This window comes from Sminthopsis crassicaudata, chromosome 3 (assembly GCF_048593235.1).
Source record: "Sminthopsis crassicaudata isolate SCR6 chromosome 3, ASM4859323v1, whole genome shotgun sequence".
Lineage (NCBI taxonomy): Eukaryota > Metazoa > Chordata > Mammalia > Dasyuromorphia > Dasyuridae > Sminthopsis > Sminthopsis crassicaudata.
In genome coordinates this window covers 288,739,274-288,752,285 of record NC_133619.1, presented here as the reverse complement: position 1 = coordinate 288,752,285, position 13,012 = coordinate 288,739,274, and the positions used below count along the sequence as shown (strand labels likewise).

Genomic DNA, 13,012 nt, shown 5'->3' with positions numbered 1-13,012 from the left:
TACTTTTAGTTTTTTGCCTATTTTTTTTCTCTTACCATGATTTTGAAATTTCTTTTTTTTACTCTTTCAGGAATGCTTGTTCAGTAAGATGTATATCTATCACATTTTTCTTTGGGGGCATTGCTCTTGCTTTTTGGACTTAATTATCTTCTTCAAAATTTGTTTCTTAATCTTCCTTCTCACCACAGCAGCTTTTTCTGGCCAGATCTTTTTCCCCTTGACATTTTTTCATCTTATTTCTTGATTTGCAAATTTATGTTAATGTTGTGCTTTATTTCTGATATGGCTGAGGGTATTGACAATGTCTCATATTATGAGACTTTTGAAGTTTTTTGGTGCTTCCAAGTTGGTATGATTTGCAGAGAGATGAGGTCACTGTTCTCCTGGTTTGTACTCTGTTCTTTATCCAGGAAGGACCATTGATTTGGGGGGATTGCAATTGATTCTTTTCAGGTCCCCGATCCCTTGGTGCAAAAATGATACTGTCCCTCAGGGATTCCACTCCTAATCAGACAGTAATTTTCCCTGACCTTGAACTACAACCCAGAAATCAGTATTAGCTATGGAGATGCCAAAGAGTTTCAATACTAGTACAGGGATCCCTTGAAGTCTCTTTTAACCATTTGTTAGGCTCCCTTACTCTTTCTGACCTGTGAGCTCCCAAAACTGCTGCTTCTGCTGCCACCACCTAGTACCATCACTAATATTTCATCAGAATGAGCTCTGTGTTGGTTTGCACCCCCTATCACTGATCTTTCTTTCTGAACTCAGTTCTCTTGGGCTTTTAGAATGTCTTTTTTCTGATCTTTTGTTGGCTTTGTTACTCTGAAAATATTTGAAAGGTCTTGTTATGGAAAAGTGGGGAAGGCTTAGCTGAGAACTTTCTCTACTCAGTCATCTTGGTTCTGCCCCTAAAGTTTGATTTACTAAAAATCCAATTTTAAGATACTATTGTCTCCTCACCCTTCTGAATCCATGAAGTGACTTTTATTTTAAAGAGTTTTCAATCATTTTTATCTAAGCTTGTATGAGTCTAACCAAGCATATTGTATCATATTTTTCAGTTTTGCATCTATAGTAGAGTACTTTAGAGTTCTTTGGCTCACTATCTAGGCCACTTCAGAATTTTTATGAATGGAACCAGAAATAGAGAGAAAATATCATTAAAGGGGAATACATAGAGTTTATGAATAAATTAAATTGTGAGCTAAACTTATGCTTTATAAACCAGTAACTTTAAGTAATTAATAAGTGAAATGAGTATGAAATTCTCAGCTTAGCAAATCATAGATTAAAGTTATTAGCCTCATTTACTTGAGTTAGTCATTATTTTTGTCTCTTTCAGCATTTTCTAGAGAATTTTCTCAATGGTTTCTTGAATTTCAAGAATCATTTATCCTTTTAACAACAGTTTCCTTTCAAGATAGTTAACTTAACTAAACGTATTTCAATTCAATGTTCATATATTATGTTCATGGTTGGGCAAGACACAGTCTCAGGCCCCAGGGATACAAAGATGATAAATACTGATAATTATAATACTTAATACTAGGTAGAATTTGATAGGAGAAAAGTGCTTTCAACAAAGTGCCCTAGGAAAACATGTAGAAGGAAAGAAAACTTTGAGCTGGGGGTATAAGAAATGGGTGCACCACAAAGATATTAACATTTAGACATGGAACAAACTTCATGGTCTATATAGTCCAATTTAACTTACACAAAAATCTCATTAAAACTTGTGAGTGATCAAAGAACTTTTGCTTAAAGACTTGTAATTACGGGACTTGTTATAAACAAAGGCGATACATTTTCCTCTTACATATCTCTTTAATTGTTAGAAAGTCTTTTCCTTTTTTTGTTATAAGTCTACAACTGATTTTCTACAACTTCTATTCATTGCTAATATCTGCAATCTGAGAACAACTAGAACAAGTCTAATCTCTTTTCCATGTAGTGGTCCTTCAAGTACTCAAACAATTATGTCCTTTCCCAACCCCTCTTCTCTTTTTTCTGTGTATGGGAGGAAATCTCCAATCCTTTCAATTATATTCTATAATTACTTAGGCATTCATTACATTTATGTCTGAAGTTATGTTTTCATTCTATATTTAATAAATTTTCATTTTCTCTATCTCTCACACACATATACATGCATACGCACAATAACTGCACTCATTAAAACAAGTATTGATTCCTTTGTAGATAAACTCCTTCTAAATTAAAATAGGCATATTCCTGTTAAAATCATATTCCTTCTGTCTTATCCATCATAATTTTTTTTTGCAGGGACAATTAGTCATTATTTCACTATTATTCTGTGGAGATTTCTCTTCACAGCCTAACAATATACATCCTTACTGGGCCATTCTCATTATATAATATATAATATAAATATTATATAGAATCATATATATATGATTATATTATATTTATAAATTAAATATACACTAAAGCACAATAAGACACAACTGTTAAATGTCACAGGTTTTGACTTTAATAAAGAAAATGACAGAAATAGTGTCATTTAAAAGTTTTGCTTCCTTGGCTATGTACCCTACTTAGCTCATCACTTCAGAAAGAATTGACCATTACTATTTAGAAGATAAACTAAATCTTTATTCAGTATTAATTGATAACAAGTCTTGAATCATTCTTTTTGGTTATAAAGCATCACTACAACAAGATTAGAAGAGTAAGACTATAACTTTTGTATAAGGAGTATAGTTTTAGGTTTTAGGACTTTATGTTTTTAGTTATAATACTACAGTCATCGCACCATAGATTATATGTTTTAAGTGGATAATAAGAGAAAGCACAACCTAAGAATTATAGGAAAACTCTGTAAACCAGAGAATTTTAATTGAATAGAGCATGTTGTTATTTCAATAAAACCATTTGGAAAGTGAAGAAAAACTAAGCAGCAAAATGTCATACTGGAAGTATAGAGCAATTAGCCTGCTGAAGTCAATATGCATTATATACGTTCTATACGTATATGTAAATGCCTAATGTGTTTATAAGCATAATGTGAATGACATTTTATATTATATTGTATGTGTATTTTTTTACCTGATAACAATGACTCAAAGGGGCCATTATGCAAATCATTATGTTCTGCATAGAAACTAAATCTGGATTCTCTGAAAAAATTATTTTATAAATCTACCAAGAGTAAAGGGGAAAAAATATGCATATTTGACTGAGATAATTGGATATATTCCAAAGTAAATAATCCATTTAAATTAAATTGGTGATCTCAAAAATTTGTATTTGAAAATTTTGAAAAAAAAGATATTATCTCTGAAAAGTATATTTAGCTTTTTTGTTTGGGAATCTGGCTTGAAAAAGTCTTATGCACCATGAAGAAATTAAAATTTGATAGACTAAACTTTATGAAAGTAAATTTATTAAACTACAATATATTACACATATAAAATATAGGTGTTAATAGTACATGGTATTTCCCAGTGTATTAGTAGGATTGATTACTTTTCTGATAAAACATTTTAATGAAAAATATAATCATCTCTAGGTATTTTTTTGTTAAGGGGAAAAGATATAAAACCTCTTTAGGAAGTTTTATATATAATATCAAAATCTTTTCTATCTGGGTAATTTAAAACAAAATAGATATTTGTGACATATTTTTCTTTATACAGGAATGCAGGACAAAAGCATGGAGGCCAAGTATTGTGTTCAAAAGAAATATTCTGCTTATAAGAGAGGTTAGAGAAGATGACATTGGAAATTATACATGTGAATTAAAGTATGGAGGCTTTGTTGTTAGAAGAACCACTGAACTCACTGTGACAGGTAAGTTCATAAATTAGTCTTTGATTTTTAATTTCTTATTGAAGATATATTTTATGTAATCTGGAAATTAGATTTGATCAAGTGAAAAAGAGGAGGGAATTGTGAATGCTTCTGGAATAAAAACAATTTGTATTTGAAATCAGTTTGAAAATATTAAGATGTCGGGTAGCTGGGTGGCGCAGTGGATAGAGCACCAGCCCTGAATTCAGGAGGACCCGAGTTCAGATCTGGCCTCAGACACTTAACACTTCCTAGCTGTGTGACCCTGGGCAAGTCACTTAACCCCAGCCTTGGGGGGGGGAGGGGGAAAGAAAGAAAATATTAAGATGTCACAGTTCCACTTCTGCAGGGAATTTTGGGATATACCATATATAGAAAATTACTGTGTACTTACAGAAACTTTTGAAAACATGAAAAAAATTTACTTCTTGTGGATCATTTAGTTCCATCATGAAGCATATCTTCTAAGTAGAGGCTACTCTTATTTTTGTGTTCATGTAGGAGAATAGCAAGTGGTTTTTCTTTCATGCATACTTTTGTTACTTAATGATCTGATATATTAGTCATTGTAAATGACTAAAGATTCTATCATCTGGAACACAATAACTGTTAAATTAAGTCAAGTGTGATATACAAAATCAACCTGATACAATTAATGTAGCACTGGAGCAGGAGTCAAAAGAAAACACTAGTTTTTGCTCAACCAAATGATAGTTTAGCTGAATGAATCAATCCCTTAATTTCTCTGTACTTCAATTTCATCACCTGGATAATAATGGCATTAATATCTATCATGTTCTTACATTAATATCATGAGGATCTAGTAACTTAATATTTGTTAGAGAACTCTGTAAATGCTCAAACATAAAACAAATGACACATTATCATTACTGTTTGCATCTCATTTATAAAATAAATATGCAGATTTACTTGCATACTTAATACTAAACTTAGATGGAAATTGTTCCCATAAAAGAAAAACGGTACACAATGGATTGCAAAATGAAGATTTTGGGGAATTTGGCCCTTTTCAAAAATGCTAAAGGAATGAAAATGAAACATTTCACAATTACATTTAAGAAACAGAATCTTCAAAATGTGAAAAATTAAAATACCTTGCCACCTGTTCTTCATATTGTAGGGTCTTAAAGTTCATACTATACATAATTCTGTGGAAAAAAATAAAACATTATTTTTAAAGTACTTTTTAAAGATCATAGTAATAAAAATAAAAAAAATAGTATAAGAATATTTTACTGTTGCCGTCACTTTGTCTTTAGTTGATGTGTACAAAATTTGTAGAGGCTATTTGGGGTAAAAATTATTATCTGTTTATGCAGAGTTTTTTCTCATTTTCTTATAAAATATGTTGTTGTTTTCATGTAAAATAGTATAAACATTGAGTTTGAGGTGTCTATAACCTATCTTAATTCTTTAGTATTTTCTCTATTCATAAATTATTTTTATTTGAAGAGCCTTTAAAAAATACATTGTTATTTTCAATATATTGCCCAGTAAAATGGAATTCATCTCCTTTTTTGAATGGTGATAGATACCATCTTAGAGATACCAATGGGGAAAAAAATTGATTGTCACATAACTGACTTTTGGATGAAATACAGAATGAATATTCTTGGACCATACTTGATTTATACCAGTGGTAGATAGTTGACTTTTGCAGGAAATGAATGATGGAAGCACTTATGTAATACATAGATTTTTAGCCTTAGCCTTGAGGATACAGTAATTCAGAATTCACACATGGACACACACATAGGCACACACACACACACACACACACACACACATACACATATGATGTGAAACATATGAATGTGGATGTAGAACTATGTACCTACATGTACACATATACTTAAAGTGTATATGATTTAGTATTTGGATAGTATCATTAATTGTTTCTATCAAAAAAAATGAAATGAAGTGAAATGAAATTATGGTAGGAGGGGTCATTAATTCCCTAGGAGTGGGACCTTTACTTCCCAAGAATTACTATAAGAAATTAGTGACCAAATGATGTTACAGTAAGATTTTGTGATTTTTTTTGATGAGTTTTCTTATAAAGTATTCATGATGCTATTGCAAAATGATAACAGTTAAATCATACATATACATATATATATACATATACATATATATATATATAATTTCCTTGCATTTTAGAATTCTACTTAATAGCTCTGTTGGGATATGAAATCTGAATTAATACTTTAATACTTCATCCCACTATCTTGCCAAAAGCCTAATGAAAAATGCCTGATAAATGTTCCTATGTTGCATTTCTTTTATAATATAGATTGAATTTTCTTTCCTTCTGAAAGCTGCCAATCATTATTGAAGTGGTGTCTCTCAGGTGCAGAAATTTTGATAAGAGAAATTTAATCATCAGTATAATGGAATGTGGGGAAAAGATGCCTTCTGAGAAGAAAATGGGAGCCAATTTCTAATCTTTCTTCATTGGTTTATAAAGTCAGCCTAAAACTAACCCTGGATATTAAACTTTTTTTTCTTTCACTGATTCTATGAATCTAAACCACTATGACAGGTACCTTTCAAGTAGTAAGACATAAAAAGAAGAAATTTCATACTAAACTCCTTTTCTACAAAATATTTTCTTTCTATCCATCAAAGGAAAGAAGTGTTTCCTCATAGCAGAGAAGAAATTGAGAATGTTTCACTAGGAAAAATTGCCATCCAGCCAAATAGCATGGAGCCTTTATTCTTTTTCAGTTCTCCATATACTGATTTAGGTTTAAAAGACTTGACAGTATCCACAATTTTATATGAATGGGACAGCTGCCTGCTCAGGATTGTGAATAGTACATATTAAAATGCATTTTAGGTATTAACATAAAATCTATTGAATGTGCAAATTTATTCATATCAAATTGCTTTAAATGATGTGACATGCTAACATATCTTCTATGCATATAGCCAAAGGTGATTCCAATTCTTAGAACATAAATCATGTCACTCAGTAAAGCATCAGAAGTGGATAGATCTCTAGATGATAATGATTCATTGTTTTATATACTTTAGTGTTCAGTCCATCATGATCACACTTCCCTAAAACCCTAATATTATCTTTCTTCTTTCCCACTGATGACTGATTTTCTTATGAAAAATGTTTTAAAGATAGGTAGGAAATATATATATTTTTTTAAAAAGTGTATATGATGAAATAAAGTAAAACAAAATTTCCAGGAAAGCAATGAAGCATCAATGAGGTTTTATTATTGCCAGCATTGTTTAGTAATCGTAAAGTCCTTTACGTTTAAAAGTTTATAAGTAAAGGAAGACTGAAATATACATTATTGATTATATAAAGTATTATGAATTACATATGATTCATTTAAATATTTATACAATATATTTTATATTTATATTGGTATAGATGCATATCATAAAATATGTAGATATACACACTATATGTGAAATGTAAATTTATATAAATGCACATAATATGCATGTGTGTGCACAAATATGTACTCTCTCCCTCCAACTTTTTCTCCTTCCCTTTGTCTCCCTCCCTCCCTCCCTCTTTCTCTCTTTCTCTCTCTCTGCCTCTTGTCACATATAGCTGTCCATATGGAATTTTTTTAAATGACAAATATTTTGTCACAAAATATTTTCTAACATCTTGTTTATATGTTTATACTATGTTTCATTTTTATATTAATATACATGCATATCATAAAATATGTAGATATGCACACTGTGAAATTTGAAATTATACATATATGTCCATAATACATGTATGTGCTCACTCTCTCTGTCTCTGTCTCTCTCTTTCTCGTCACATATAGCTGTCCCTGTGGAATGTTGTTGTTTTTTTAATGACATATTTTGTCCCAAAATATTTTTCTAATATTTTTTTTATATTTCAATGTTATTAATTTAGTGTTTAACCCCCCAAAGAGTTAATATTCCTATTCATAGCCCTGCCAGTGATTGACATGCTCATTTGTTATAGCATGTGCTGATCAGACAAAAACTCAAGCTCTCAATTCAAACCAAATATTCCACTCATTCTTATCTCTTGATTCCTGATAACACAGAAGATTCATGTCAAGTCCTCAGACTATCAACTCTTATACTATGCAAATAATTGAGTCTTGACTAGGAAAGGAGATGGGATTCCTATCCAATTGTGAACCAGAGCCACATTTTTAAGATCTCTAATGTCTGAGGTCAAAAGGGCCTCAGGGATCATCTAGTTGATTCTTTTCTTAAAGATAGAGAAACTAAGAATGAGAGAGGTGAAACAACTTGTCCAGGGTGATACAGGTTGTACAGGACAGAGGAGAAACTGTAAATGAAGTCTTATGAGTCTAAATTCATCAGCCTTTCCTCCCTATCATCCTTTATCCCCAAACCCAATCTTCCTTATTCCATCAGTTTAACTTTTCTCCTTTCTGTTTAGACCTCCACTTGCTTAGATAATGAGAAACCAACATCATTGTGCCAAGGAGGCTAATTAAAGATGCACCTGTACTCATTAGATTAGGTCAGATCAAAAGGTCTTGAAGGAAGGAAATAAGCATTTATTAAGTGCCCACTGTGTGCTAGGCACTGTGTTGAGCTTAACAAATATAATCTGATTTTATCTCGATTACAAGACTGGAAATTAGATGCTATTCATATGCATTTTACAATTGAAAAAAATGAAACAGGCATATATTAAGTGATTTGCTCATAATTAACAACTAAAATATATCCAAGGTTAGATTTGAACTCTGGTATTTCTTTTTGTGTCACTTAATAGTATCTTTTCCAATTACATGTAAAGATAATTTTCAGAATTCATTTTATATGCATTTTAGTTGCCTATGGTCTAGAAAATAGTCTTTGTCTTACAAAGATATTTTCCTCTATGATTCAGGTAGGCTGTTTATTGAAAAAGAATTTGCATGTTAAAAGGAGGATAGCCTTAGTCCATTCAGGAATTTAGAAAAAAATTTTCTTCTATGTTCCCCAACCTAGAGCTAGTATAAAAATTTGGGCCGCATATGATGATATGAGAATAATTTCTAGTGCCTCTGGGAAAGACAACAGCTGTATTTTTTTTTTTAATTGGAGTTTTGAGGTAAGGCCAAGAAGACCACTAGATACAAGTAACTTGTCACTGTAATCTAGCATTCACTACTTAAACAAAATGGAACTTTCAATTAGTTTCAAAAGTATTGTTGTAAAAAGCTCAGATCATTTTGGAGATCTTATCATTCTCTGAGAACTAGAATCTTTTAGTCAGAGATTGAATGAAGCTGTTGGAGATCCTTTTATAGAAATGATTAAGTTCTTTAGGAGTTCCAGATATTTTCTTCTTCCTGCCTTCATCAAGCTAAAGCAAAAAAACAAATAAACAAACAAACAAAAAAAACAGCTCTCTCTCTCTCTCTCTCTCTCTCTCTCTCTCTCTCTCTCTCTCTCTCTCTCTCTCTCTCTCTTTCTTTTTCCCTCTCTCTTCTATCTCTCTCTCTTTTCTCTTTTGAAGCAGCATCTCAGTTTTTCATTTTGTACAGTTGTGATAAAGGGGAATTCCTGAACATTTTAATGTAATTTAATGTAATAATTTAATGTAATTCTAAACCATACAATGAGCATAATATTTCGTTCATTGACAAGGTTTCTGGAACTTGGAGAATTGAAGAGTATTTGTAGGGCTATAGTCTTCCTCAGGGACTATGGAACACCACCATTCCTGTCTTTACTCATAATATTTCTGTGCTTGTTGCCCTCTCTATTTAGCTATTAGTCTAACCTGGCCTCTGGAATCACAGATAATGAGTTTGATCCTTCTTCTACGTGCCTCTTTCCTGATTCATTAATCAAAACTTTTTGTATGTTACAAATAAATTAATTATTCAATCATTTAAGTAACTTTTTTTTGAAAGGAAGGTAAACTTCAAGTGATGGAAAATATTCTTATTGAATTCACAACAAATTGACAAATTTCTGAAGAACACAAATCATTTATCATTAAAGCATGTTTTTATAAAAAGTATGTTTTAGACATAAATATGATATAGTTAATTCAATTTAATTCAACAAATATTAATTAACATTATGTGCCAATTATAATGCAAGGTGGATAGGTATATAAAAGCAAAAATATAACTACTCCCTGTTTCATGAAGGTTATATCCTTCTGAGGAAAATTTAAACATGCATAAATAAGTAAATATAAAATACAGAGGAATTAAATAAAAAGCATCTTCTGTTAGAGAGATGGGCAGAGCAAGGAAATTAGCATTAATGATCAGAACAATCAGAAAAGGGTGTTCTCTAGGCTTGTACTTAAATTGAGCCTTAAAATGATCTAATTCCAAGACTGGAGCTGAGGAGGACAATGCCATATTGTGTATGAAGAAGAGCACATAGAGCTGTTTGCCTATGCACTGTGTTGTGTGAGAAGTGATGAAGTGTAATCACTGAAAATATATTTTGGAGTCAGATTATGAAGGATTTTATGTATCAAGTAAAGTTCATAAATTATGCAATAGGCAATAGAGTATCAATGAACTTTCTTAAGCAGGAGAGTAATTTTCAAATCAGTTTTTAAGTTATATCAATTTGGAAGTTATGTGCAAGATGAATTAGAGAGGAGTGGCCATAAACAGGGAGATCAATTCAAATACTATTGAAATGAATTAGGTGAAATGTGAAGTGAATCCCCAACTGTTAGAAAAGAGTTATGAAGAAAGAGGTTGGCTCTCATAGAGATAGAATTACCAAGATTTCACAATTGGTTTGAGTAGGAAAAGGAAAGGAATTTCCAGTGAAGGGTTGTCTGTGATTCCTAGGCTAAGAAACTGGATGATTATTGAAGTTGATTGACTGATAAATGATACTTGTTCAATTGGGTATGTTCAACTTGGGTTTTTCCTGGCAAAGATATTGAAATATTGAAGTTGATTGACTGATAAATGATACTTGTTCAATTGGGTATGTTCAACTTGGGTTTTTCCTGGCAAAGATATTGAAATAGTTTGATGTTTCCTTCTCCAGTTCATTTTACAGATGAAAAAAACAGGATTAAGTCACTTGCTTGGGATCAAACAAGTAGGAAGTGTCTGAGGCCAGATTTGAACTCAATAATTTTTCACTTCCTAACATGACATTCTGTCTACCATGCCACCTACCTGCCTTTCAATAATAGTACATTTAACAAAAATAGAGAATTTAGGATTGAACTTATATGGAAAGATATTGCACTTTTGTACTTATAAGAATGTGCCTCCAAGAGAAGATAGAGAACACTTGGGGGTATGTGATAATCTGTGCTTAAGTTTCATTAGATCTGTAAAAGAAGATAAGATAGATAAGATATATAAAATATAATGACAAATATAAAATTACAAGTATATCGCAAACTAAATACTCTTACATTTCCAAAGAGAGAAAGATTATATTCATCTCTAAAAACTAGAAGAAACTTCATGGAGGAAGAAGTTTTTGAATTTAGATTTTAGAGATGATTTCATTACTTGTATGACTAGAAAAAAATATTTTTGAAATGAAAAAGCTTATTTTGATGTGATTATAAATATAAGAAAGATGGAAAATATTTGTTAAAGTCAGATTACAAAAATTCTTGAATGACAAACTAAAAATATGAATCATTCTTGGTTAGCAATAAGAATCAATAGGTTAAAAACTGTACAGTGTTATTAGCTTAGTGAATTAAGAAGACTGATCAGATAGTCATGTAAAGAAAGCATTGGACAGACTAAAACTGGAAGACAGGAAAATACTTGGGATTTATTTCAGGAACTCAAGAAATTCTTATATGTATTAGAGTTATGACAGTGATAGTAGAAAGGATATATTTGAGGGGAAAAAAACAAATGAAGATACATTTAATAATTAACTATAAGTGGGATGTAGGAATGAAATAATATGAATCTAAGTCTTGGGCATGGGTAATAAGGGGTAGGCAATATTCTATCTCCTAACTCTCTTATTTCTAGTAATGATGTTATTACTAGAAATAAGAGAGTTGGAGGCAGAATATATTTAAGTAAAGAATGGGTTATTGTTTTGCAGATTTTCAACTGATAGTGGTATTTCTAGCAAGAAATTCTAGAAATATATATATATCTGAAATTCAGGGAAAAAATCAAAAGTGTCTATACAAATTTGAACTCATTCTATATTATTTATTATTAATATTTATTATCTTGGATGATGAGTGGAATTATGGAAGTTTACAATATAAATAAGAAAGAATAGAGACAGAAGAATGAGCCTGAAGATAAAAATTTAGGGAATGCTTATGTTTAGAGGACAAGAAAATATTAAGTTACACAACAGAGAAAAAAAGAATCCCCAGTTGTAAAATTTATTTAGGACTGCTGAATAAAAGATATGGGTATGTTGTTCTCTCTGGGGAGACTATTAAAAAGGATGGAAAATAAATGCTCCATTTCAACTGAGCCTCTATCCAGAGGAAGGAGAATGAAATCAGAAGTATCTTTCTTTATACTCTCTGTCTCTCTGCCTCTGTCTCTCTGTCTCTGTCTCTCTCTGTCTCTATGTATGTATGTATATATGTATTATGTATGTATATAGAAGCCCAGTTGTTACTGGAAAATAACCTCTAATTTTTTAAATTAATTTTTTAAAAAAGAAACAAATGTTATTCTAAAACCTAATGTCCTGGTTTTAATGCCCTGTAGATATGCAAAGTAATTAAAGATTAATTTCAGTTCTTCAGTTTGTGTTCCCATTGAGAGATCATATTACTTCAGTTATCACAATTTTTATATGTTAGGCATTCATTACTTTTGACATTGCGGATGAGAAACATTTTCTATAACATTTCATCTCATGATGAGACAAAGATTCTTATCTCCAACTAAAATATATATCATGCTAAGAAAACTATTAAAATTACAAAATTCAAAATATTTGCTTTCTAATTCTTCATAATTTTAACATAAATATTTAGGAAAAGAAGAAAGGAAGGTATTAATTTATTGCACATATTTCTTAATTTGGTACTTTGGATCATAGAACTAAGTTATACTCACTATATATTCATTTTTTAAATTTCCATAAGTGAATTTTTCTCATGTTGGCCATTTATTTTTCTACTATTGTGAAAGTCATAAGAAATAAATCAATTCATTTTGGTTTTGTCATGATAATATGTTTGAATGATTCTGATCAATTGAAAACA

General features: G+C 30.8%; 1 protein-coding gene across 4 annotated transcripts in view; it reads left to right on the top strand.

Annotated features, from left to right (window-relative positions):
* Positions 1–13,012, top strand: part of IL1RAPL1 (interleukin 1 receptor accessory protein like 1) — a 1,478,533-nt gene that overhangs the window by 912,549 nt on the left and 552,972 nt on the right. For all 4 annotated transcript variants that reach the window (XM_074300886.1, XM_074300887.1, XM_074300889.1 and 1 more), the window contains one exon: positions 3,660–3,813. In XM_074300886.1, coding sequence (XP_074156987.1) covers positions 3,660–3,813 — 154 coding nt within the window. The remainder of the gene's footprint in view (positions 1–3,659; positions 3,814–13,012) is intronic.